The sequence below is a fragment of the Apostichopus japonicus genome, chromosome 1 (genome assembly GCF_037975245.1).
Source record: "Apostichopus japonicus isolate 1M-3 chromosome 1, ASM3797524v1, whole genome shotgun sequence".
In the NCBI taxonomy this organism is placed as follows: domain Eukaryota; kingdom Metazoa; phylum Echinodermata; class Holothuroidea; order Aspidochirotida; family Stichopodidae; genus Apostichopus; species Apostichopus japonicus.
This window is the reverse complement of record NC_092561.1, coordinates 3,459,789-3,484,124: the sequence shown is the minus strand read 5'-3', so window position 1 is coordinate 3,484,124 and position 24,336 is coordinate 3,459,789. Positions and strand designations below refer to the sequence as shown.

General features: G+C 36.6%; 2 protein-coding genes across 3 annotated transcripts; one reads left to right on the top strand and one right to left on the bottom strand.

Moving 5' to 3' along the window:
* The first annotated feature begins 1,792 nt into the window (after positions 1–1,792).
* LOC139983136 (sodium-coupled monocarboxylate transporter 2-like) lies at positions 1,793–9,355 on the top strand. The gene is made up of 3 exons (XM_071996545.1): positions 1,793–1,952; positions 3,880–4,494; positions 4,992–9,355. Exons 2-3 carry the CDS (start codon positions 3,931–3,933, stop codon positions 6,213–6,215), a joined length of 1,788 nt encoding a protein of 595 aa, XP_071852646.1. The 5' UTR covers positions 1,793–1,952; positions 3,880–3,930; the 3' UTR covers positions 6,216–9,355.
* Positions 9,356–10,487: 1,132 nt separating this feature from the next.
* Positions 10,488–24,001, bottom strand: LOC139982190 (interferon-induced very large GTPase 1-like). 2 transcript variants are annotated; one of them, XM_071994897.1, is made up of 4 exons: positions 23,596–23,995; positions 21,934–22,004; positions 18,835–19,104; positions 10,488–17,468 (listed from the first exon to the last, which is right to left on the bottom strand). In XM_071994897.1, exons 2-4 carry the CDS (start codon positions 21,998–22,000, stop codon positions 12,652–12,654), a joined length of 5,154 nt encoding a protein of 1,717 aa, XP_071850998.1. In that variant the 5' UTR covers positions 22,001–22,004; positions 23,596–23,995; the 3' UTR covers positions 10,488–12,651. The 2 variants fall into 2 exon arrangements, with proteins under 2 accessions (XP_071850998.1, XP_071850922.1); XM_071994821.1 differs by having other exon boundaries at positions 10,489–17,468; positions 23,845–24,001.
* Between the last annotated feature and the right edge of the window lie 335 nt (positions 24,002–24,336).

Here is a 24,336-nt window from a genome sequence, read left to right as displayed (position 1 = left end):
TTGTTCAATGTAAATTAGGACAGACACTCTCGTAACTTGTTCTATATATAGCAGTATTACTTTCAAGTACATTCGTTTTTGTGTTTCTGCAACTGGTTTCTTATGAATAAGCCTTAACATTAGTGAAAGAAACACTTTACTTCGTTAATAAGTACCTGGATGATGGTCTAAGGCAGCCTTGGCTGTTGAAAAAAACAATATGGCTGCAGATTTGACCAGAAAGTTCGTGTCTAGACAACATGCATCGATCTACAATGTAAAGACTTGCCTGTCATAGTTATAGTTTAAACTAACCTATCAAAGCCTCTTTTCATGATGGTCAAAATCATCTCCGCCATTTACGCTATCGTAACAATTGTTTTAGCGCTTCTTGCGTCCGTTTTGGGAGATGTCTTACAAACTGCTCTCTCGATAGGAAGACTGTTGGGACCATTTTTGGGTGTATTCAATTTGGGCTTGTTTTTCCCCAGAGCAAATTCATGTTGAATATAGTTGTAGGATTGATTGACGGGTTAATAATTGGTGTTAGAAAGCATGAAGGATCTAAATTCATCCCTCTACAAGTCAGCATCTGCCACCATATCAACGTCAGGATGCTTTGTGTTATTTTTCATTTCTAATGCAGTTAGCGGCAATGACAGTGACTATATACATAGAAGATTTGACGGGAAGTGAAATTACGCGCTATATCGAACTAACCACATCCTCGTCGGGTAGTGATATTCCTTAATACAAACCTGAAAATTCTTCATTCTTTCAATTTAGTTACATGTACATATCATGGAAATATCTTGGAAACTGTAACAACTATATAAATATTAGTGTAACACTCATTTGTTCTCTTTTTACTTAATTCATAGTATTTTCATAGTAGTATTTTCATAGTATTTTCATTCATAATATTTTCATTTTCATCTAAATTCATAGTAGTTTTCAATCATAAGGTCCCCGGTTCGGGTGACTCCCATATTAATGTATGCCGTCCAGTTACAGAGTTGTTGACAATTAACAATTCATAATCATGGACGTTAAATATGAATGTAAGAGACTGACTTCGGTCAGCTCGCGGCCTTGATAAGCCAATGAGGCTTCTTCGCGAGTTCCTGCTTGCAGGAGGATCTAATATACATACATACAAACATACATACATACAATACAAATCAAGACATAGCGATCACCGTTTCCGTGGTTCTACAATGTTTTATCGGCTGAGTCGGGATTATATAAGAATGTGTATTACTCATGACGATCTGATAACAGTAACACAAAAGGGCATTGTAAGACACGCCCATACATGTATACCCAGGTGCATATGGTAGACGGATTTAGGTTCGTTTGACGTCGGAACTAAAATCAGCACTATAGTTTTGCTTATGTGACTTAGAATTATCGGCAGCTAAATACAAGTTATGAAAACTTTATTTAACGCATTCAGCGGAAACCATGTTATTTTCATTTCAGGGTACATCTGCCAGCCTTCCATCCTCTATCCCATCCTCTTCTATCCACATGACGGTCCTAGCAGGTATTTGAAATACTGTCTAATTGCGGAGGGCTTGTATTTCCTCCCATGGGAGCAGGTAATTGTTGTTCCACTATCCTCAGCACATAGTGCAAAGTTGTGCAAACAACTATATTGCAAAAACATGATTTTACAACTTGATATGATTATCTATAGAGATTGGTTATATTAGTTATATTAAGTGGACCCCAATAAACGGTAGCGCTCAAATATCTAAGTTGAAAAAATCAAGTACTTGTAGTGGTTAGTAAGAATTGATGAAGTTCAAATACAGTTTGGGATCCCCGAACTGCTTTATTCTTTCATGCCGAATAACATTGTAAGCATCGTAAACGTTGCAATTCTCTACAGCTTTGAGATCATCCCTCTATAGGTTTGATATTAACAACTCAACAGACATCCTGAGAACGGATACATCACTTCATTAGTGGTAAGTTAATATACTTTTGGAACTAAGAATTAATGTTATTCAGTTTATATACACCCAGATTATCAAAGTTTTCTCAGTTAAAACTGGTAAAGGTAAGTATCCCTGAATGTGTTAAATTTATGACCAGTAGCCACTGAGGATTTACAAACAGAAATACTAGACACACAATCTATGCATAATAATTGCCTGGACTAACCAGACTATCGCCTATAACTTCTTCCACATTTCAACAGAAAGTGGATAACACTTTACTGTAAAACGCCCAAAATCTGCAATATAAACCCTCATTACAATGTATACTTACTAGTCAAACATATCGATAGTTGTTTAGACTCCTAACTATAGCCGTTAGTTGAAACAGCCGTTGAGTAATGTTAGTAATGTTTCACTGTAGCATCTGGTGACCGGTCCAACACGTGTTACGTACGGTGCTATAACAAACTTTAGCTTATATTAATAAACTGTTGTTTCTTATTCACATTACTTATTGAGAAGTCAACAAGAGCAGAGCAATATCGTAATGTTAAGGATAATGGGAAGGGATAGTAACTATCTTACCAAATTATACTACCGAATTAACAAAATTTACCTCTCCTTAGATATTTCATTTAGTCAGGGGGAAGCAACTACTAAATTCGAACACCTATCGTTCCCACATGTGTTATATCTTAGTTTTGAATTTCAGATAATCAAGTCATCTTCAAACGAAATAAGGGTCTTTTGTCCAATTTTTAACCTTTTCATTGTCGAATATTATAGCTTGCTTTATGCAAACAAGGTTTGTTCGCATATAAATGTCATTTTTTTCTCATATCACATAAATGTCTAAAGGACTGTGCACTTCATAAACCAGTAATCAGTAATCGATAGGTTTTACATACTCATGTTTCACACAAAAAAAGTGGTCATCTTGGACAACTCAACGAGAGTGTATAAAACGAACTAAGTTCGACCAGCGACACTGCACAAAATATCGCACAAGATAATGGCACGTAAATTTACTAATCCTTTTTTAAGGGAGTTATGTACATCGGCATAATCCAAAGTAAGAAAGAGTATCCTACGATATATTTTGTCCGCTGATTTAAAATTCGGGTCCCATATCCTCACCTCACCTATCCCGGAGTCTGGTAGACCGTAGGGGCGCCACAGATGCCCTCCCAACTATTTCTTTCCACTTCTTCCTGTCCTCGGCCTCTCGAAGGGCATCAGACAGTTTGAGGCCCATATACCAGGGCTGTAAAAACAGGAACAGCAATTAAAGACATTCTCGAGTTATCAATAATTCTATGATAAACAAATATGAACGAATCGCAAAGTCATTGTACTCCAAAATATCAGGTCTTTATAGTTTTACAGTTGTTGACAAATCGTTGTTTTTACAATCACTTGAAGTCTTATAAATGCTGCCTTTAGATCGTAAACATGAAACTGACACGTAGCCAGAATCTAACACAAGGATGACATGCAAACTTTCCATTTAGTCTAGAACATAGGAAAACTGATGTTAGAGTCCTAAACGCACTCTGAGCTTTTTACTATGCTATTCGATAAAACAAGCTTATCATTTGTCCTAACAAGTCTATTTGTCTCAAAGAAACTAAGATCCAAGTAATGTTGCGTGTATATATGCTATACTTGGGTTGGCAGGGTTGCCCAAATAAGTCCTCCCTTAAATAATGATCTTTAATGTGCTCCCACCCTCCCCCTCTCTAGTAATTATGTATTATTTCCAATCATTTCTTAAGAATATATAGGATAATTTTATATATAGGACACAAGGTACTTTATATTGTTCTTGTCTTTCAATGTTAGGGAAAACTGAATCAACTTTTCTATTTTAAAAGTTTTCTTTTTTTAGGTTGTCTATAGGTCTGAACATGAGTATTTTAATTGCTGAGTCATTATACGAATTTCCTTTGTACAGAGTTATTGCCAAAGTGTCTACTACAGGACAACCACACGAATCAAAATAAATATGGAAACTCTCGTATTATCCATCTTCGATTACATTATCATCGTGGCGATGTTGGCCGTTTCGGCTGGCATAGGTGTCTTCTTTGGGGTTCGATCCGGACGCCATCAATCTTCCAATGATTACTTCCTTGGTAATCGAGGGATGTCCGTTATACCAGTAGCAATATCTCTAGCAGCAACTATCATGTCTGCTATAACCTACCTCGGGACACCAGCAGAGGTTTACCTTCATGGCCCTCAGTATGGACTGATGTTCGTGGTGCGTGCTCACGTACCGTTAATCATAATGTATTGTTTTGTACCGGTCTTTTATCGCCTGAAGCTGACCACGATGTTTGAGTATCTCGAGTTGAGATTTAACAATACCGTGAGATTTGTAGTGGTAGCAATTACTGGAATCAATGATTTTATATACATGGGAATCGTAGTCTACACACCGGCCTTGGCTCTGAGCACCGTGACGGGGATAAATTTATCATTCTCCATACTATCCATTGGGATAATTTGTACCTTCTATACAACAATTGGAGGCATGAAAGCCGTCATATGGACGGATGTATTCCAGGTAATGATACACTGCACATATATTAGATATTTTCTTTTGTAGGAGATTCCTTTCTGGGAGGTTAACATAAGAAACCATATAGGAAGAAGAATTGTCAGAATCCGAAATGGAAATTTCAATTCTCTTATTCCTTGTACAACGATCTTTAACCTATTTTGTCAACTTTTATATTACAAAACCATGAGGAAACTAATGATATGCAATCGGCTTGGCCAATTTCAACATATTCTGCTAGTCTCAATGAATTTTAATAAAGTCCATGACTAGAATTTAGATCAAGCTATAATATTTATCTTCATAAATTGACTATTGCATCACTATCAGGAAGATGTTGACGATTGAAAAAATTATCGGAAACAATAGGGAATATTTATAGCATAAAAGAAATGACTTAACATGTAACTTTGAAACATCATTCGTTCCAGGAATTTCACTGTACCAGAATTAATATGCAAATTGCACTCGCAATTATTAAAATGTTTCTTTTCATATTACAGGCTGTCTCCATGATTCTGGGAGCCACCGTTATGATTGTGGTTGGTACAGTATCGATAGGTGGACCCAGCGAAGGTTGGCGAAGAGCGGAGGAAGGAGGACGCGGAAAGCTTGTAGATTTCAACATAGATCCGACTGTTCGAATTTCATTCTGGAACATAATGATCGGTGGTTCCATTTTGTGGACCATGATTGGTGGAACAAAGCAAAGTGTCATACAGAGATACAATTCCTGTGCAACTGAACGAGATGCTAAGCGAGCCGCCTGGTTCGGTATGATTGGAATGGGAGTGATCGAATTGTTAGCAGTGATTACTGGAATGACCGTGTACGCCTATTACTACGATTGCGATCCACTAACTTCAGGAGAGATAAGTCGTCCCGATCAAATCGTACCTTACTTTATGATGGATGTCTTCCATTCTTACCCAGGGGTACCTGGGATCCTGATAGGGGGAGCATTCTGTGCTTCTCTCTCATCAATGTCCTCAGTATTGAATGGGTTGGCTGCCGCGACTGGTCAGGACATTATCAAGACAATATGGCCAGACATGTCCGATATGAAGTATTCTATGCTGGTCAAAATCATCTCCGCCATTTACGGTATCTTAACAATTGTTTTAGCATTTCTTGCGTCCGTGCTGGGAGATGTTTTACAAACCTCAATCGCAATAGGGGGAATACTGGGAGGTCCTATTTTGGGTGTATTTATTTTAGGCTTGTTTTTCCCCAGAGCAAATTCATCTGGTGTGCTGGTAGGATTGATTGGCGGGTCTTTAATTGGCTTGATCAAATATGTAGGATCTAGAATCTCCCCACCAGATGAACACCTCCCGCCAATGTCTACGTCAGGATGTAATGTATCGTCCTTCATTACTAATGTTAATGTGAGTGACTACATAGACAATTTCGCAGGAAGTGAGATGACAAAAATTACCGAACTAACAACATCATCTTCAGACATGTATGCTCCTTACAAGCCCGAAAATGACTCCTTTTTCCACATCAGTTACATGTACATATCGTTAATTACAGGATGTACCTGTGTCGTACTGGGTTTGATCGTTAGCTACGTAACATCCCGGAGACATCGACGATTAGCTGACCCGAAGTATCTCGCACCAATAATAGCACGGTATTATACAAAGGGTAACAATGTGAACGATAATAATACTTCTATAGACAAGAAACAAGAGTATGTTTCCTTAGAGCAACTCAAGCTTTGAGCTATATTTGTTCAAGTTTTAGCAAAGCGTATAGAAGAAATTATTACTACTGTTGAAAATCAACGTGTTGCGAACGTTTTATATGCATTGGGTGAAATTTGAAATCATATTTGTTGAATGATGTTGAACTGGAGACTTATATATTGTGATTTATATTAAAGATATGCATCTATCCAATGTAACCGGATCGGAAGAAATGTACGATTTAAGTGAAACAAGGTAGAGCATCGACACAACATCCAAAAAACTTAAGATAATCTCAGTAATAGTCCCTCTTCATGTAATAAGTGTATATCCATGTAAAACGCAATGAAGTATAAGACGTTCAAAAGGCATATAATACAGTAAGTGTAGTTTGTATCTGAAAATAAACAAAAGAAAAGGATACAAGATAAGAATCATTCAAATACACAATTTGCTTGAACTTAGAGGTACCTTGAGATAGTGAAAATCATCTCTCTTGAGGCTTGTAACTTTGTTCACACTCAATGCTAAAAAAACGTAACGCATTTGTTACAAAATTTCGTCACGGTCAATTTGTACAAGTAACGGTTCTATGTAGTTACATAACTTACTAACTTATATACCGTACTAATTTAGTCCCCATGCATGGCTAAACGTTTAAAAAATTGTATATAGTTCTGGGTTCTAGAGTAAGGTATACTTGGTGTGCAAAATGTCCTCACAAATGTTTTAGAAATTTCACGACAAGTGTACCTGTTTCCTACTTCCAATGAGATTTGTTTATTTCACAAGATTTACCTTGCTGAATAATGTATCCTACTTTCAAGTTTCGTAATCTTTAATCTAAAATGAGAGCTGACAATACCTGTGATGGCGTCAAACCATATAGGGTTGAGAGGGTTTATGATATTTAAACGTTGCAAAACAAAATGATAAAATGATTTTTAACCGTTTACGTGGACCTTTTTATATTCTGTCTGTCTTCATGGAGGATTATGCCCCCATGAATTTTGGTCTGGGGAGGGGCGGTGGGTAAATGCCATTAGAGATATAGTGGTTTCGTTCCATATATCGTTAGGATAGCCAATAAATATGACAGAGTTACAAAAGTATAGTAACAAATAGACACCAAACGGAGGTCAATATTAGGTTTTTGGCCATTAAATGAGTTTGAAATGAACCTCGAGAAGAATATATACCTGACTCTCAAGGTTCTCTGTATGTAGAATTTTAATAAAAATGCAAACGGCATATTAATTTGCTGTATGTGAAAGATGTGAGAATAATGACGAATTGAGCTTGGCAATGGGGCAGAATAGGGGCTTAATTAACTGGCACAGTTGACGTACTGTATCATTGTAACTTACTGAGACAGTAACAGTAAGTATTGTATTCCATACGTATAGGAGGATTGTATTAATTGTACAAACAATGACAAAGTCTGTTTGATATCTTTCGATGGAGCTCAAATCATCCTACAAACGGTTGTAAAATTTTGCAGTGTCAGCGTTGTTCTGTAAATGTCTTAACAATACTTGTGTCAGTACAATCCCTACATGAGTTGTAAATCGAATTATATGGTTATATACACAAACTGGTAATCACATACAATATTGTAGATATGATTTGCAAATGCGGAGTGGAAACTAAACGAATATTTCATCAAAGAGTCTCTATAAAAAAAACACAGGATTAGTAACACTGACACCATATAATTGTGTAACACAAGCTACAGGAAATAAATTACCCTTGATGAATAACTGTTTTTTTTTTATCCGTGTATGTATTGTTTTATTCAATAGATTTAAACAATAGGGTATCTTCATTAAGGAGGTGGTCAGCTCTTCGTCGATGGTAAGTATAGCCCACGTGTATTATAGGGACAATATATTTGCCCTACATATGATTTACTGTCCTGCGCATTGTACACCAATAATGAAAGTAAAGCAGCACCTTGATCAGGTTTGTGAATAAATTTGCACATTCAGTATTATTAAGAGGTCCCATTGGAATGAAATTCCTTAATATAGCCTGCGGCGTTTTATTTCAAATAAAACAGGAAGAAATGTTTGCAGTAAGCATGGTTTGTACAAACGACAAATGCTGATATATAACAGAATCTGAGGGATGGAAGTTTTATAATCGACTGGATTTCATGATTTATTACTTTCTCATGAAATGTCATTTTATGTGATATGCAAGAAGGCTGCTTAGAATCGCAAGAAAGAGAGCTGTTGTATAAAAAGTATACCATGTATCTCTACCGGTGACTGCATGTGAAGTAACAAGGACTACTCCGGGTCTACCCACCAGTTGCGCTACACACGATGATTCTGCATGGTTAAATTGCCGCTCCTTGTGTCTACGCTGCTTTAACAGTGGCGGACGTTTACAGCATATCAACGGCGAGAGGGCTTGGGCTCTAAATTCTCCCACTGATTTATATTTGGGAAAAGATTTGGAAAACAGACGGTGGTAAACCTTGGGTCGTTGAAGTCTATATGTTCATATAATGTTCAGCCAATGAAGCTTCTTCGCGAGTTCCTACTAGCAGGAGGATCTAAAATTCATACATACATACACACATGGAATACATACATTTAAGGGAACATAACGTGTACTTAGATATCAAATGGCATGTGCATTCTGTGGCATATTTAGATTAGAACGTAGGACTTTAAATAGGTATAAACAAAAGCTTGTTCTAACAAATGCTTTTGAATTTTGAGTAAAGTAGAAATGGCGGTGTACCTTACCCCCCCCCCCTCCCCCTGGATTCGAGCTTCATGGCGTCCCGGGACAGAAGTGGTATTGTAATTATCTTTCTATTACCATGAACGTTGTCTATAGCGCTAGAAAGCTGAACAAGCCCTACGTGCTTCTCTAGGCTTGAGCTCAGTTGAACAAATATTACACGAACGCATTTATCCGGTCATTGCGGGTATTACATAAACAAATGTATTCCAAAGTCATTACTTATGTTGTTGAGTCGAATAATTGTACCATTTGTCTACCATGTCATTTGTAAAGAACAGATTTTACTCGCATTTGGATTAATTATAGTTAGATAATTATAATTAGATTAATACAGCATGCACTAGCCAAGTTACAAAAGGAATATTTTGGAAAGGAATATTCATTTCCAATTTGCTTTGTATTAGAGCGTAGTGCTTACAGGTATTAATTAACAGTAGAGTAGGTCTTCATTCGTAAAATTAAAAGGTAATTACATGGGTAATTAAAAGGTAAAATTGAACAAAATGACTCAATGCAGTGATTCTTCTGGCAAATTTTCAGAACTCCATCACATTTTTTCGTGTTTGTGTGTTAAAGAGCGTGTACATAAATGGGACTGAATGATAATGATAGCTATGTAAAGATTCTGTGATTGTCAAGAACAACCAAGTCATCAGCTATATGGTATGATAGGCAGGACATATATGGTCTAGTTTAAGTAATGTGAAGAACTTAGAAACAATGTAAAATGTTAACATAGGATTGTGAAAGTCCATGGCAATGGTTTATCAGATTCAATAGCTAAGAGATTTTGTCTTTATCAGTATGTCAAGAGAGCATGTTATAAGTGACATCATTAAACACCCAAATTTAAGGTTCGTTCTAGAATAATTTGGTTTAGCAAAGGTGTAGAAAAGGTAAGCTATATCATAAATTTACGACCAAACCAAAACCGTAGATTTAAATTTGAACTTTTATATTTTTGAAATTATTATTAGTATGAAAACCCTCTGAATTGACCTTTTAAAAGATCAACATATGGGACGGCACCCCAGAAAACGTGCGTTGCAGCTGCATTATGTGTATCAGAAGCAACGAAAACAGACGTTGTAGAGGGCATTTTATACGTATAACATTGAAAAGAGGGCAAGATACACTTAAAGCATTGATGAATCTATATCAATTGACACCGTAAGCGTAACAGCGTACGTTGCGCAAGTTATACCAAGGCTGTCTATCTGGATAGTGATGTAGTAGTAAAGACATCATTTCCAAGTGTATATTCATGTGCAATTACCATGCGCATATTTCACACGGTAAAGTACAACATTGTGTCTAGCTTCAGCCAAATGTGGCGTACACAAAATGCTCAATCGACTTTTCTGCCTCATGTCTTACAGATACTATAAGTGACGATGGAGTTCGTATATTTGTATACTTCACCTTTGTCCCTCTTATAACCCATCACAAATATTTAACTCCACACCAGATTGGTAGATATACATAAAGTAACAAATGCATAAGCACGTTGTCTCGGTGAGGAATCTATACCGTTGTAACAGCAATTCAGGAGAAAAACCAAACAAATGAATTATATGTTATATATGTATATTTCAATTTGTTAATAATTGACAGATAGAAACGCAGGCTTGAAACTAGCTGATGCAATAAAACAACTCAGTGTTTCCTATATATAGAACATTAATATAAACTCCAAAATATAATTTATCTTTCATATATCTTATGCCATAGGAGTAAATAATACATCAATGTGACGAAACGCGTACAGTAAATTAAATTTGATTAATGCTCATCATATTTACCATTTAGTGAACATGTCAATAGAATGCCTTTTGATTCTGAAGTCACATTGCGAAAAAGATGTGATAGCTTCAAAAAGTGTGCATGAATTCCATTATATTCATATATCATATGTTAATCCTACGATAACTTTGTATTTCGGATGAGATCGTTATAATTATGTTAATCGACTAAAATGACCTACAAGGTCACCAATGTACTAACATTTGTTCAAGTTTTTGAAAAGTAGTTTCCGGAGATCCTGTTTTTCAAATTATTCACAGATATATTGTATAGTGCAAATTAGACATATTTCTCAGGACAAAATGCCTCATATATGCATTTAAAAAATAACAACCATTGGCTATCTTCGTAAGCGGGAAAATACTAGGTGAACTTTTACTAACTTCAACTAAGAAAGCAATGTTACGTGTTAAAGATCTGGCTTCTTTGTCTGCAACAAATTGGAGTCTACAACTTAGTGTCATAAGTGTTCATTTTTCTCGCATTTATTATGAATATTCACACCCAACAGTAAACCCAAGGAGAAATACCACTTAACATAATTTTTAATGGTGGTATAAGTTTGATGTATCACTAACGAGATGATATTTAACATGGTTGATGGCGAGATAAGAATTTGATAATTAAGGGAATTCTTTAAAAGTTTCTGTCAACGCCAGTGCAAACGACACCATTATGATATCTGCGGCCAAACGCCTTTTGTATTTCATTAAAACCAGTTTCTAAGTATGATACAATCTGAAGATAATAAATATGAAAATGTAAAAACAAGCAAACAGTTGTATCCTTTTTAAAGCTTGACAAAACTTTACAAAATGCGTCACAAGCCATTTGGCGAATTGACATGGCTATATAATGAAACGAACCTTTTGAAACACGGACTTCGTTTCGTTTTTTCATAATCATTATCATCTTTAAACCAGTACAAAATAGGTAATACAACATTTAAATCTTCAATTAACACTCATACAAATATTTACAATATGCATCACAACGTATTGGGTAATCAACAAGACAAAAATGTGGAAACTGTTGAAGAACGGACCCCGTTTCGATCATGTTCCTTAGCATTCATTGGTCATACAGAGTAAAACTAAGATCATCACAAAGTATCATAAGAAATATCTAACATCTAGAAAAAAAAAGAGTTAAAGTAACTTGTTAGATATCAATAAGGTTATACTTCATAATATCGATAATTTTTTTAAGTATTTGCACCGTTGTTATCAAAGAACAGACAACTTTTCCGTTTTTGCAAAACATCCACTGATCTAGCTTCGCATATAATGTGTACCTTCACGTGAAATGAACAATGTTAAGTTTATGGACGGAGAATTTGATTAGCGTTATTTGTTTTGGTCTATTCTCCGTCAGATTGCTCGCTATTTACCCACTTTTCTCTACTGTTCTGTCTTTTTTCTCTCTCCAAATTTTGATCACTATAATTTGAGAGTAGACGTTTAGTAGAAATTTGCATAAGTTTTAGGACATATATATTTTCCGTGATTGTGCACAGAGCCTATTATTCCTCTCGGTGTTGCAATCTGGTAAAGGTCCATCTTATTGTAAAATGTCAAAAAAAAAACAAAAAAAAATACGTGAAAATATTTCCTTTTGCTTTGGTCACACATTAACATTATTATACTTATTACCAACCAGATAAAGTAAAGTAACAACGTTTTATAGCTACCAAACTTTCAGCTGCAGGTTTTTCTTTGGGAAAGAAACGTAATTATGGTTATTTTCTCAATATGTATTGTAATGTCTTCTTCTCTAACAGTTAATAGCCACTCCAAAAATAAAACTTATAGGAACTTATAGGAATATAACTTATAGGAACTTTATATATGGTATTCTGCTTGTAACTGATAGAGTACAATCAATTAATTGCATCTAGTGCAGGTTGAACTCCTTATGAGAGATCAATGTCTGAAAAGTTGGTATTACTTAACTTTTGGCGACCATTGACTTTTGCTTCTTGGTCCAAATCCAGGCTTTGAAGCGCCAATTTTTTATCAATACTGTACCATGCTAATGGAATGTCTGCTTTCTCGCACTTGAAGTTTACTGCTAGTAAGTCATTGCCTCGTGCCATTGACCATTGCCAGAATTTCAGACCGTAATTCGTGGAGGTAGGTTTTATGTGCCAATTTGGATGAACACTTTGATACGCTTGACAAGGAATATATTTGTCGTTACATATAAATGTGGCTGTTTTTGAAGCCACAGAAGCTGTACAGTCTTCAATTATGAGCTTTTTCGTTTCGGGGTAAGTTTCACCTTTGTAACCCCTCGGACGGTGTAGGAATGATGAATGCTCAATGTGGAGAATAAAGGGGTTATCACATGGCACTCCGCACAATGGGCACGTTTCATCGCAAATGTTGCCGAAATTCAAGCTATATCCATGTAAGAAAAAACTAAGATATATTGATTCCTCTATGCTTTGTAACAATGATTCAAACAGACGTTCTTTTATTATGCTTTTTAAGATATCAGAAACCTCATCGACATTCTCTATTTCATATAAAGAGTCTAGTGTTTGGAGAGCCAAGCAATCTGTTGTGGTACTTAATTTACATAGCCACTTCAGAAAAGGGCCTGGTTTGGAAGTCGAGTCAATGTCATTAATCATTTCAATTAGAAGATTAACGATTTCTTGTATTTTTGAGTGTAATATACTGCTGAATTTCTGGCGGATTTTCTGGAACTTCTCTTCAAGTACAACATCATAGAGGAGCTTGCTTCCTAAAAGTCCAATTAAATAACCAAAATTATGACCTTCTCTTTCAACTATCCAACGAAGAATATCCCAAGGCCGACATATTCTTAATTTATCAATTAAATCATTTTGACGGACAAATTCTTCCTTTACACTTGTTAAGGTTTGAACAGTCTTCTGTTTGTAAATAGGTTCAATGAAATAGTAAATTGATTCGGCAGCTCTAGTAGCAATCTCCGTATTGTCCTTATGTATAAATGCTAAAAAATCGTCAAATATAGCATCTTTCTCGACTTGCAAAAGAAATGTGCTTTCACACTGAGAGCCGTCTTCAGTCAGTTGTAAAGATTTGAAAGCTTTGTTTGACAAATGTAGGAGACCCTTGGCAATAAGAGCATTAGGGAGTTTGAACTTGGGTCCCCCAGTGAGCTCTTTCAATGCCCGTTGTAGCATAAGCTGGAATGTATTTACATCGAATGACTTGCCACGATTCCCATCAATCATCTGTCTGTGATTTCTGTCGATGACTTCTTGAACATAGAGAAGAGCTTGTTTCCTTTCAATCTCGAAGAAATCAGCTCTCGGTTTTTTCTCATCCATACTTTGCATTAACCACGCTCTCACAAATTTGTCATGGATGTAACGACGACAGTCACAGAGCTCCCAATGTTTGTCAATACCACCCTCCTCCGTCATTAGGTGTTTCACTTCACTCCCGACTGCCATTCCCCTGGTAATCCTCAAAAGGAGCTTTTCGCAAATTCCTTGCAAAGAATCCAACGAAACATTTGTCTTCAGGAGCTTACTACTGTTCGCAACGGAGGTCATCCAAACGTTCCAGTTTTCATCAAACAAAATTGAGCGATCTTCAGAGTCATCGGAAACCGAACTTGCTAACATTTTAGCTTCATAAGAAAGTTTAAATCGCCATTCGCTTCGAAATTTTGGTATATCATATCGTATTTTAGTCAGTTCGTATTCATCCTGCACCGATGCTGATGCTTGGTTTTCAACATCTCGCACGACTAGAGTTAAATCGTTTATAAACCCTTCCTTGTATCTCAACACGGTATTCTTACGTGGATGTTTTTCAATGTAGTCTTCAATTGATCGAATTAACTGCTGTTCTTGACTTACAGCTTCCTTATTTAGAACTGCCTTCATTTCTTCGATATCTACTGCCTTGGTTTCATCGTCGTCTTTAGTTGATTCAACATTATGTTCATCTGTCAATTGTATAGTTAATACTTTATCTATTTGTCCATCCAGAACAGCATAGCAGCTTTCTGTGGCAAGCATCATCTGATGCCGCATGTGTAGAATCCAGTCGTTATATTTAAGGCAAAGCCTATTATAGTCAACTGCCTTAACACTGTCCTGAAAATTAAAGATGAAATGTTCTTTTTTTACCGCCTGCCACACATCTCGTACTCGATCTGTAAATGTGGACATTGTCATATCAGGTATGATAACTTTATCTCGGATATCCTGAATGAGCTTTGCTTTTATTTTTGTCACAATTTCACTGTACATTTGATTTGGAGGAGTCATCCCTCCTGACCAAAGACACGGTATGTATTGCAACCCCTGGTCAACATGAAGATTGACCACATGACAGAACCGTTGATATCGCCCTTTCAATCCTTCCTCTTCCGCAGCAAGTTTTGTTGCTTCATCCAAGGTCTCCAGGATTATATCGTTATTTGCTTTGTTCCTGTCAGCTGCAGTTAAATCCGAAACCCGTTGTTGAACAATCCTGCACTGACATTCAATGTCGACCTCTTTCATTCTCATGAGTGCGTGCGCAGCGATCTGCAATATTCCAGTCATGTCTGGACCTATGTTCTCTCCCTCGATGTTAAAAATGGTGAAATTGGCAATGCCCAATGCAAGAGTCACTAGTTCATTGTCAAATCTTCGACCTTCATGCTCAACAGATCGGACTCCTTCAGTGTCCACTATCAGTAAATATTGTAACCCTAGCTCATCTACAAGGGATTCTTCGAGTTGTATCAAGCGGATGAACAGTCCACGAGTGCAACGGCCTGCACGCACTGGGAATTTAAGACCAAACATGCTATTCAGCAATGTGGACTTACCGCTACTTTGTACGCCAATTGCGCTGATAACAAATACTTTAGGATCACCTAAAGTATGTGTTAGTGTGTCAAGAACATTTGTTATCCATACCAAAGGAACGCTCCCTGCATCTCCATCCATAAGTTCCAATGAATGCATTTCAGTAACAAGTCGAGCAGCCAAAGCAGGTAGTAAACTCAAGTCAGCCATGTTAGGTTCGCATGGTTCCTGGACTTTAGCCTCTTTATATGCTTCAAAGCGTTGCCCTAACTCTCGGAGGAAATGCTCGCAACCTAAATTTTTTGCTTTACACTGTTTAGTCAAATACTTGAGGGCACATTGCTGGCTTTCACAAGCACTTTCAGCAGTGCTGCCATGTTTCGAATTACTTATTTCTTCCGAAAATTTCTTTGTGTCTCCTTTGCGCTTACCCCTCTTGTAACTTTGTATTTGTTCTTCTAAATCTAACATCTTCTCAAAGTCATTTTGCGTGCTCTTGTTGACCATCCGGTATATGAAATCTTGTAAATACCCAAAAATGTATTTCAACATTTTTGAATTATTTTTATTAGAACTTACAATAGAATGGTAACGTTTAATTGGTTCTGAGAGACTTGCGTGCATCTGTTCTTCTCTAACTGTTACTTTTTTTATTTGTGCCGCTTTTCTCTGATCTTCTAAAGATTCTCCCTCTCCATCTGACAGGGATGGTTCTTCATCCAACTGAACCAAATTGAGCCAATAATCTTGTAAAGGGAAAGTAACTTTTTTAAACTCAATTATGTTGTCTAAGCTTACAGACTCAAAGATGTCATGAACACTTTTCTTGGCATTTTTGCACATCCACTTATTTTCATCAATATCGATATCATCTCTACATATATTTGCTAATGATTCTAAGCTTCGGTATTGATTTGGATTTGGATTTGTTAAAGAAATATGCTTGCAAATATGACGACTTAGAACGTCAACTTGAAGCACTTTTACAAAGAGCCACCCGTCCTTGAATTGAGGGTTGTAGACCTTTTGTTGTGTTCGCATATGTTTGTCTTCTTCTTTAATGGCAACAAAAAGCGTTTTGCTTGCGTTTATCTTAATTTTCTTAATGACATCGATATATTTGTCGCGTTTCCCAGTTGAAATTAGTACAATCGTTAAGTCTGCTGCCTTACAGGCAAACTCCGTTTGAACTCGATGCTTAGTACAATCACCTCGCAGATTAAAGAACGCAGTGACTTCTTGAAAAATTTCGTCGTCATTACCATACTGTGGCAAAAACCACACACATTCTATCGAACCAACAGAAAAATGCGGCTTAACAATATCTTTTTCCATCGATAAAAAGAACGAATGCAATGAGTTTCCCTGACTGTATCCCAACATCGTATTTAGTAGGCTTGATTTTGATACCCTTACGTCTCCTATCCGAAGGACAGAAACAGTAAATATAGGATAAGTGGCTATCAGTTGCTCGGAGGCATATGAGTCACGGTTGCCTTTCCACTTCTTTATGATTCGTCGCAAAGCCCACAGTAAGAATTGCGGTTTGGTTCCCTCGATACCTTGAAGGATAACCGGGACCGCCAGCTGACATGCAGCCATTTTTTCAAGTATATCTTGCCGCAGAAAATCATCAGCACAGTGTAATACTGAAAAAACAAAATCTCTCATACTGAATGAATTTGCAGCATAGTTCTGTGGAAAACCAGCTCGGTAATCTAATGATGTTAGTTTCTGCCAGAAAAAATCAACCGACTGAGTTGGATCAACTTTGCACTTTACCTTCAGAAAAGCGTTCAGGTTCAATTTTCCAGGAAACTTCTTTTCCAAGCCAAAGTCCTTGAGTAAGCCATTGAAAGTGCTTACTCTCAGGTCACTTTCATCACTGCTATCAGTGTCAGGCTCACTTGGTAGATCATTAACTTTTTCTGTTAAGGAATAAAGAACAATAAATCATTTAATAACAAAAGTCGCGGCATTCGTTAACTTTTTTTTCTATATGCATCTCCTTTATTGACCTCACAATCCAAACAACAATAGCTCACTTTTGCAGTTTTATAAAAGATAAAAAAATATGTGAAGTATGACAGAAATGCAAACACCAACCGTCATAGACGTCCAATGTTATATTTACATGCACCCTCTTCCCCACACCCCGGCATCTCCTTAAGTTAATGCATGATATTGCGGTTATTAATATATATTAATACGTATGTTTTGCATCATGGTCAATCATGTCGCGAGTAATTAATCTGTGAAAGTGGTCTGGGGCCTGCAATTAATGTGAGCATATTGGTTCGAATGTGGGGCTCCAATTTAAATGTGCAATGTTACCGATAACTAACATGACGCTGGTTATTCAGATTTTATCAAATGCAAAACTAAAGGGAGAAAACTTTTGAATAAACACATTCGTTGAGTCCTTCTTGTCTATAGCTAACATTAAGCAGCACCATATTTGTACAATTGATTTTACGCGATAGGCATTGGATTTTTTTGGGAAAATGTTCAAGCATTTTGAATGTCAACAATTTTCGAAAACAATCGTGACACTATTCGTTGAGTCTTTCTTGAGCATCGATAGCTTTACCAGGGGTGTCATGTTATTCCCAGTACATTGTATGTATAGTGATTCAGAATGTGGTAGATTGTTTCATCTGAGTATCCCGAAGTATAACAGGCAACTCTGTGAATTGTGGCATATGAAAAGCCAATGCCTTTGTTTAAATTGTGTATGTGCTAGTTTGAAAATGATATCAAATTAAAATAAAAACTATATACTACACACCCCAGCAACGATTCCAAAATAGTATAGCTATGTTTATAAGTTGTGAGAGACCAATCGACCAAACCAGACCTGAACCCGAAGTGAAAGGATTTTCGTTCGTGCAAAAGTGCAATATTCTTTCTTTCGAATGAGTCTTATAAGTACTTAAACATTATTATTGTGCCTGGTTCTGTATCTAATACGATTTTCATGACATAATTCGTCTCATTGTTGGTTGTTATCGAACAGAGGGAAGAAACTTGTGTATATATACACCTCAGTTGGTCAAATATTCAACCAACACTATTTACGTGTGTATCTAGCCAACGTTGAGTATAAATTTGAATGAAAGAAATATACTCTTGACTAATGTACCACCTTATCGGCAAAAAAACTGCTAAAACTGTCGACAGTTATGTTATGTGGCAAAACTTAACTCAAATAGCAAATAGGTTAGATAATAAGTACCCACATTTCAGAGTATATTCCAATAAAGAACAAATATGTGAGAAGATCGCATGTCTTACCGATCAGTGAAGACAAATACTCTTTCACATGTGCCAAAGCATTCTCGTTTTCTATTTCTAGTAAATTGTCTTCTAACCACGTGACATTTGTTGAATCTATTGTTAGTTTCCTCTCGAGCGTAGTGAACAACTTTTCTGGGTGACCCTCGTCTCCTTGCAATATTACAGAAGTAGCATTCGGTGATAAATGAGCTATCATAGCCAGTTTTCTAACATCCTCCTTGACTAAACATTGTCCTACTTTGTAAAGCATTCTCCTGTAATGTGTATCTGTCGAATGAAATGGAATGATCATGTTACTATTGACATTCCGATACCCAATTTTAATTTGATTCATCTGAACATGCATATCTGAAATCATTAGAATATCAACACAATTCGTAGGCATTGTTAGCACCATAGTCACAATGGGGGTGGGGCGTATAATTGGGATAGGAATGAAAAAAATAGTGTGTACAAGGTGGAAATTTCTTTAAACAATGTCCCCTTGTTTAGATTAAATCTTATATATATATGCCATTAGATAGATATACAAAAGACCGATAGTATATTGCAATATCCAGAAGACTTGTTTCATTTCCATTAATACCTTAATTCTGATCCAAATGTTACTTGCCCAGAGCTACGACAAAATCGTAGCCTTCACTTGCACTTATTTCCGGTATGTGATACCGTGTTCTCAGTCGGTTAGCGAGTTTTTTTTATGCAGGTAGGTTCGTACTATTGTGTATATTGAATAGCCAATCACAGCCAAGTTCATTTTGACGTCATCAAATATGACAAGGAAAGCATGAAACACTTAATATTTAAAGTCGATAAGTTCAACCTGACGTGCTAGCCTGAGCATGAAACACTTAATATTTAAAGTCGATAAGTTCAACCTGACAAGCTAGCCTGATGCAACAACAATGCTGCAGTAATCTCTAGCGAAGCTATTCCTTTAGCTTTAGCCATACACCGACTAAATTTTTAGTTTTTTAATATGAAATCTGTGTTCTTTCCAAATTTTGGAAACCTGGTAAGAATTCTTTGCCACAAATTTCCTATCTTAGTGATCTTCTTAACGTATCTTTGTGCATACGAATTGTTCAGGGAGTAGTTTTGCGAAATTTGCAGTTGACACAAAGTATTATTACTTAGTCATTGAAAATTGAAATAATAACAGACCTACAAATTGTATCATTAAAAGGCTACTAGGTTAGGCCTAATAATCATTATTCTAAGTTTTGCCTTCACAGCTTCAGTGACACACATTACAAAAGATCTAGCATTTATCTAAAAAAGAATCAGAGGAACATTTTTTCTTGTTGTATGTGATGTGTTGAAGACAATACTGTATTTGTATTGAGTTCACAGTAAAGGTTGCACTTGGGAAGTTATAAAAATGCGAAGAAATGAAAAAGATTTCTGAACAAAAAATGCTTGGTTTGGGAGAAAATAAAAGATAAAAACGAGCTAATGACAACAACAAAAATTTTCGGCAGATGTGAGATTCGAACTCACAATGCTCATACAGCATCAGCTTGACATTGTTTACAAATCTTACTGCTTTAGAGCGAGTGACACGTGCATATTTGATGACGTCAAAATGAACTTGGCTGTGATTGGCTATTCAATATACACAATGGTACGAACCTACCTGCATAAAAAAAACTCGCAGTCGGTTAAGGCAGCCGCTGGCTATGATATTAGCGTAATTCTTAGCTAAGATTTGTTTCTAAAAAGTACGATTGGGTAACTGCTGCTGCTGCTGTTTTGCTATAGTCCTCAAAGAACCGTCGGCATTCTCTTGTGTATGTACAAGAGAATTATAGACTAATAATCCGCTGGGACGTCACTCCGCTACGGATGCAGCTGGCCGGAACATACTATCACGTACAACCGCCCTTTACTACACGTACACCTACTGCTGGTGCTGCTGCATGCCTTCAATACCGTAGAAACCTTAGAACATCAACGACAATTTCGCCATGCAGACTGCTCCCAAACCCAACCCATGGGCCCCGCTCGGTTTTATGGCGCCGACCAACCCGCCAGTCGCATTGTATGTAACTGCACTTATGATAAACCTTGTAAAGTTGATCTTTAAATGTGATCACGTTTGGACATCTTCTTTATTAAAGTTCTTTGTTAAAGTTATTCACTGCCATCTAATTGAGACACTAATGCCATGAATGCATTCGTCAATGCATTCACAAAATATTGTGTCCATGGTACGGCTTTTTGATAGAGCGTTTTTAAGATTAAGTCTCTCTTGACCTCAGAACACCCTTTACCACTACACATACAACGTGGAGGTGTTTAAAATAGATAGATATGTTTTCGCTTCTTACAGGGCACCCTGCTCTTAGTAGACTGCTGGAGTAGGGGGCTATTATAGAAACAAAAACCTAAGCCAAAATTTGTTTAAAACAAAAGAAAGAGTAACTGCACAGATGATAAACCTTTAACAACCTTTATCATAAATGCTATTACGTTTGTACGACTTACAATTTACCACTGCCAGTTGATGGATACACTAGTATATTACCATCAATGCATTCCTCAAACATTCAAAACATATTTGTTCATAGTATAACTGGCATTTATGATCCAAGGTAGTGTTTTGCTTCTTAAAGTATTCAAATGGTAAAGACAACTAAAATGCAGTATTTTATTGTTGTTTACGTGCCTGTAGACATGATAGCGCATTAGTGGCAGTGCATATAGCGACATATTACCCCGCGTTCTTACAAAATAAAATACTTCTTACAGAGATTCACGCTAATCTATACTATAAATCGTTAGCTTTCCGTACACGTTAAACTTCAGCCCTTGTTGACTCTTATTACTATTTACACAACAAACAATGGTGAAAGGTTGAAATATACCCTGAGTAACCGATGGCAAGAGAGCACGTGACTTGCAGATAATCGAAAACATGGACGTTTCTACTGTCGCGCCATGATCGTAATGATAGCCCCATATAGATCGATATTCACGACAATGCATACCAGACCTATCAGAAGTATTGACTTAGCCAAAACTATAATCAATATAAAAGGAAATAGGAAAAGGGTCAAGTATATGTAACACCAATAAAATAAGAACAATTCTGACCCTTTTCTGTATCTTCGTCATGGATTGTTTTCTGACGCTTCGTACGAATTTCATCCGGATCCGCCATTTAACTGTATAAAAACAAAATCATACTATTATTTGCTTTAGTTTCAGTAAAGTAACCCTTTTACCTCAGCTAACTTCCATTTTCTTCCCTGATACGTCTATGATTGCATTGTATATGGCTGAATACTGATAAATTTATTAAATCGTAAGTACAATAATTCATTCAATTGGCTTTCTATGTGTAATTATAGATAAGAACGTTCATTCGGAAAGTCATGGACATTTCCATTTGATCTTGTTATATCTTTCGCCGTTCACTAAATGTTTTGAAATTCAAATTCATGTCTCGCTATGATTTCATTTGAGGAAAATTGTTTGTAAGTTCAATGAACACATCTGGTAATAGCCTTTTTGTTGGCAAATGAGTTGAACAGTAATTTATCTTCATATGAAAATAGCAAAATAGTTATCTATCGATCTGAAAGGTATGCGAGAAAGTGTTGGACTTTCCAAAATACAGTATAAACATAAGGATGAAATCTAAAAAATCTTGTCAATATTAATACTTAATTTGTTTTGCTGCGAACCAATCACAGAACTTATCTAGTTCACAAGAGACAGTACTTTGGAGTGAATACACGTTCCTCGAGTGAAAGAAAAGATTGGAGTCATCGGCAAATAAGACTGTATGAGCAATGTTGGAGACATGGCAGATATCATTTGCGTATATAATAAACAACAAAGGACCTAAAACAGAACCCTGAGGCACACCACAGGCGATTTCACAAAGTCCAGAATTTGAATTCTTTTATGTAGTATATTGTAACCTATTTGTGACATAACTGTCTATCCAATTTAGGGTTGTTCCTCTGATTCCGTAGAAAGATAGTTTGGATAATAAAATGGAGTGGTTAATTGTGTCGAATGCTTTGACCAGGTCAAGGAAGACGCTGATGCAAGTCTTGTTATTATCGAAATTAGTGTAAAGGCTTAATACAAGGCTGTAATCATTCAACCTTAACTTTCCATAACACGGTAGAGAAATTAACTTAAAGTTTTCCCCGACTTTGCTTCCACCAACAATTTCTCTCGTACATTTAGTCTAAGACAAGGGTGGGCAACCTTTGAATGAATGGGCCAGATATAAGAAGTGAAACATTGACTGGGCCGCACCTATAACCAACGACCTGCTGTTGAATTCAAACCTTTGATTCCGAGGACGTTCAAGCAATAGGTTTGTATACTTAAATCTGTATTCACAAAAACATAAAGTCAATACAGTATGCAGTTGATAATTAATGGGGAAAATAGGCCTACCTGACAGCATCGCTAGTGACGATAAGTTATTAGCAGCTAGCTCGTTTTTTGTGATGATGTAAAATAGAAATAGATTCTTTGGACATCTCACGGGCCCGCCAAAAGAGTACTGGCGGGCCGTAGGTCTAAGCCATCGTGGCCGTTAAAACATGGTTACTACACCGGAAGCACGATCACGTGTGCAAAATGTCCAAGAATATAGCTTGTATATCAATTATACTACCCTTATATTATTGCCAGAGCCAGCTTACTAATGACTCGAATTCGTATATATATCATAACTCAAGTTTAATGAGTATAGACTATAATAGTAACACCTATATTTATAAAGCCACTTACCAAAATTGTCTAGTTTCATTCTACCACGCACAGACTCTCGCATGGGCTACTAGCCTAGAACGTAACCCGTTCCGCTGTGACATATCACTGTAATTGCGTGTGCACGCTAGACCTATATGCCTACAGCATGTAGTGTCAATACAAATTTACAATTCAAAATGTTTAATGCGGGTTAAAAATAGAGAACTACGCTACCACTGCAAACTATAACATTGCTCCAAAAGCAAATTTAATAAAAATGAGACTCACAAGTATGTCATGCCTTTATTGATGAATATGTTAGTAACGTTCATGATGGAAAGTAGGTCTAAGCTAGTGTAAAAAGACCGTTTCGTAACCTAGTTGTAAATGCCTTTATACTGTTCTTGTGCTGGTGTGACTCCCCTATTTCGCAATATGTCATAGGCCTTCTGATTGGATGAAGGCTTTCAATACATATTGTATTTAGGGTAAAGGTCACGTTTTGCACATTAATTTACTTCTCGTGCTGGTGTGACTTCCGTATTTTGAAATATTGCATAGTCCTGATTGGATAACGGCTTTGAAGACAGCTTCAATTCTAAGGTCAACTCCAAGGGCAAATAATATGCTGTGCATTGGATCTGAGTGAAGTATCAGGAACATGTAAGAATATTTTACCCCTGCATATAATGGTCTGTATAATTGTTCCCATTAAACATTTTGTAAACTTGCTGTCAGGTTCAACTCTGAAACGTCACACTTGAGTGCCTTGCCATTCGT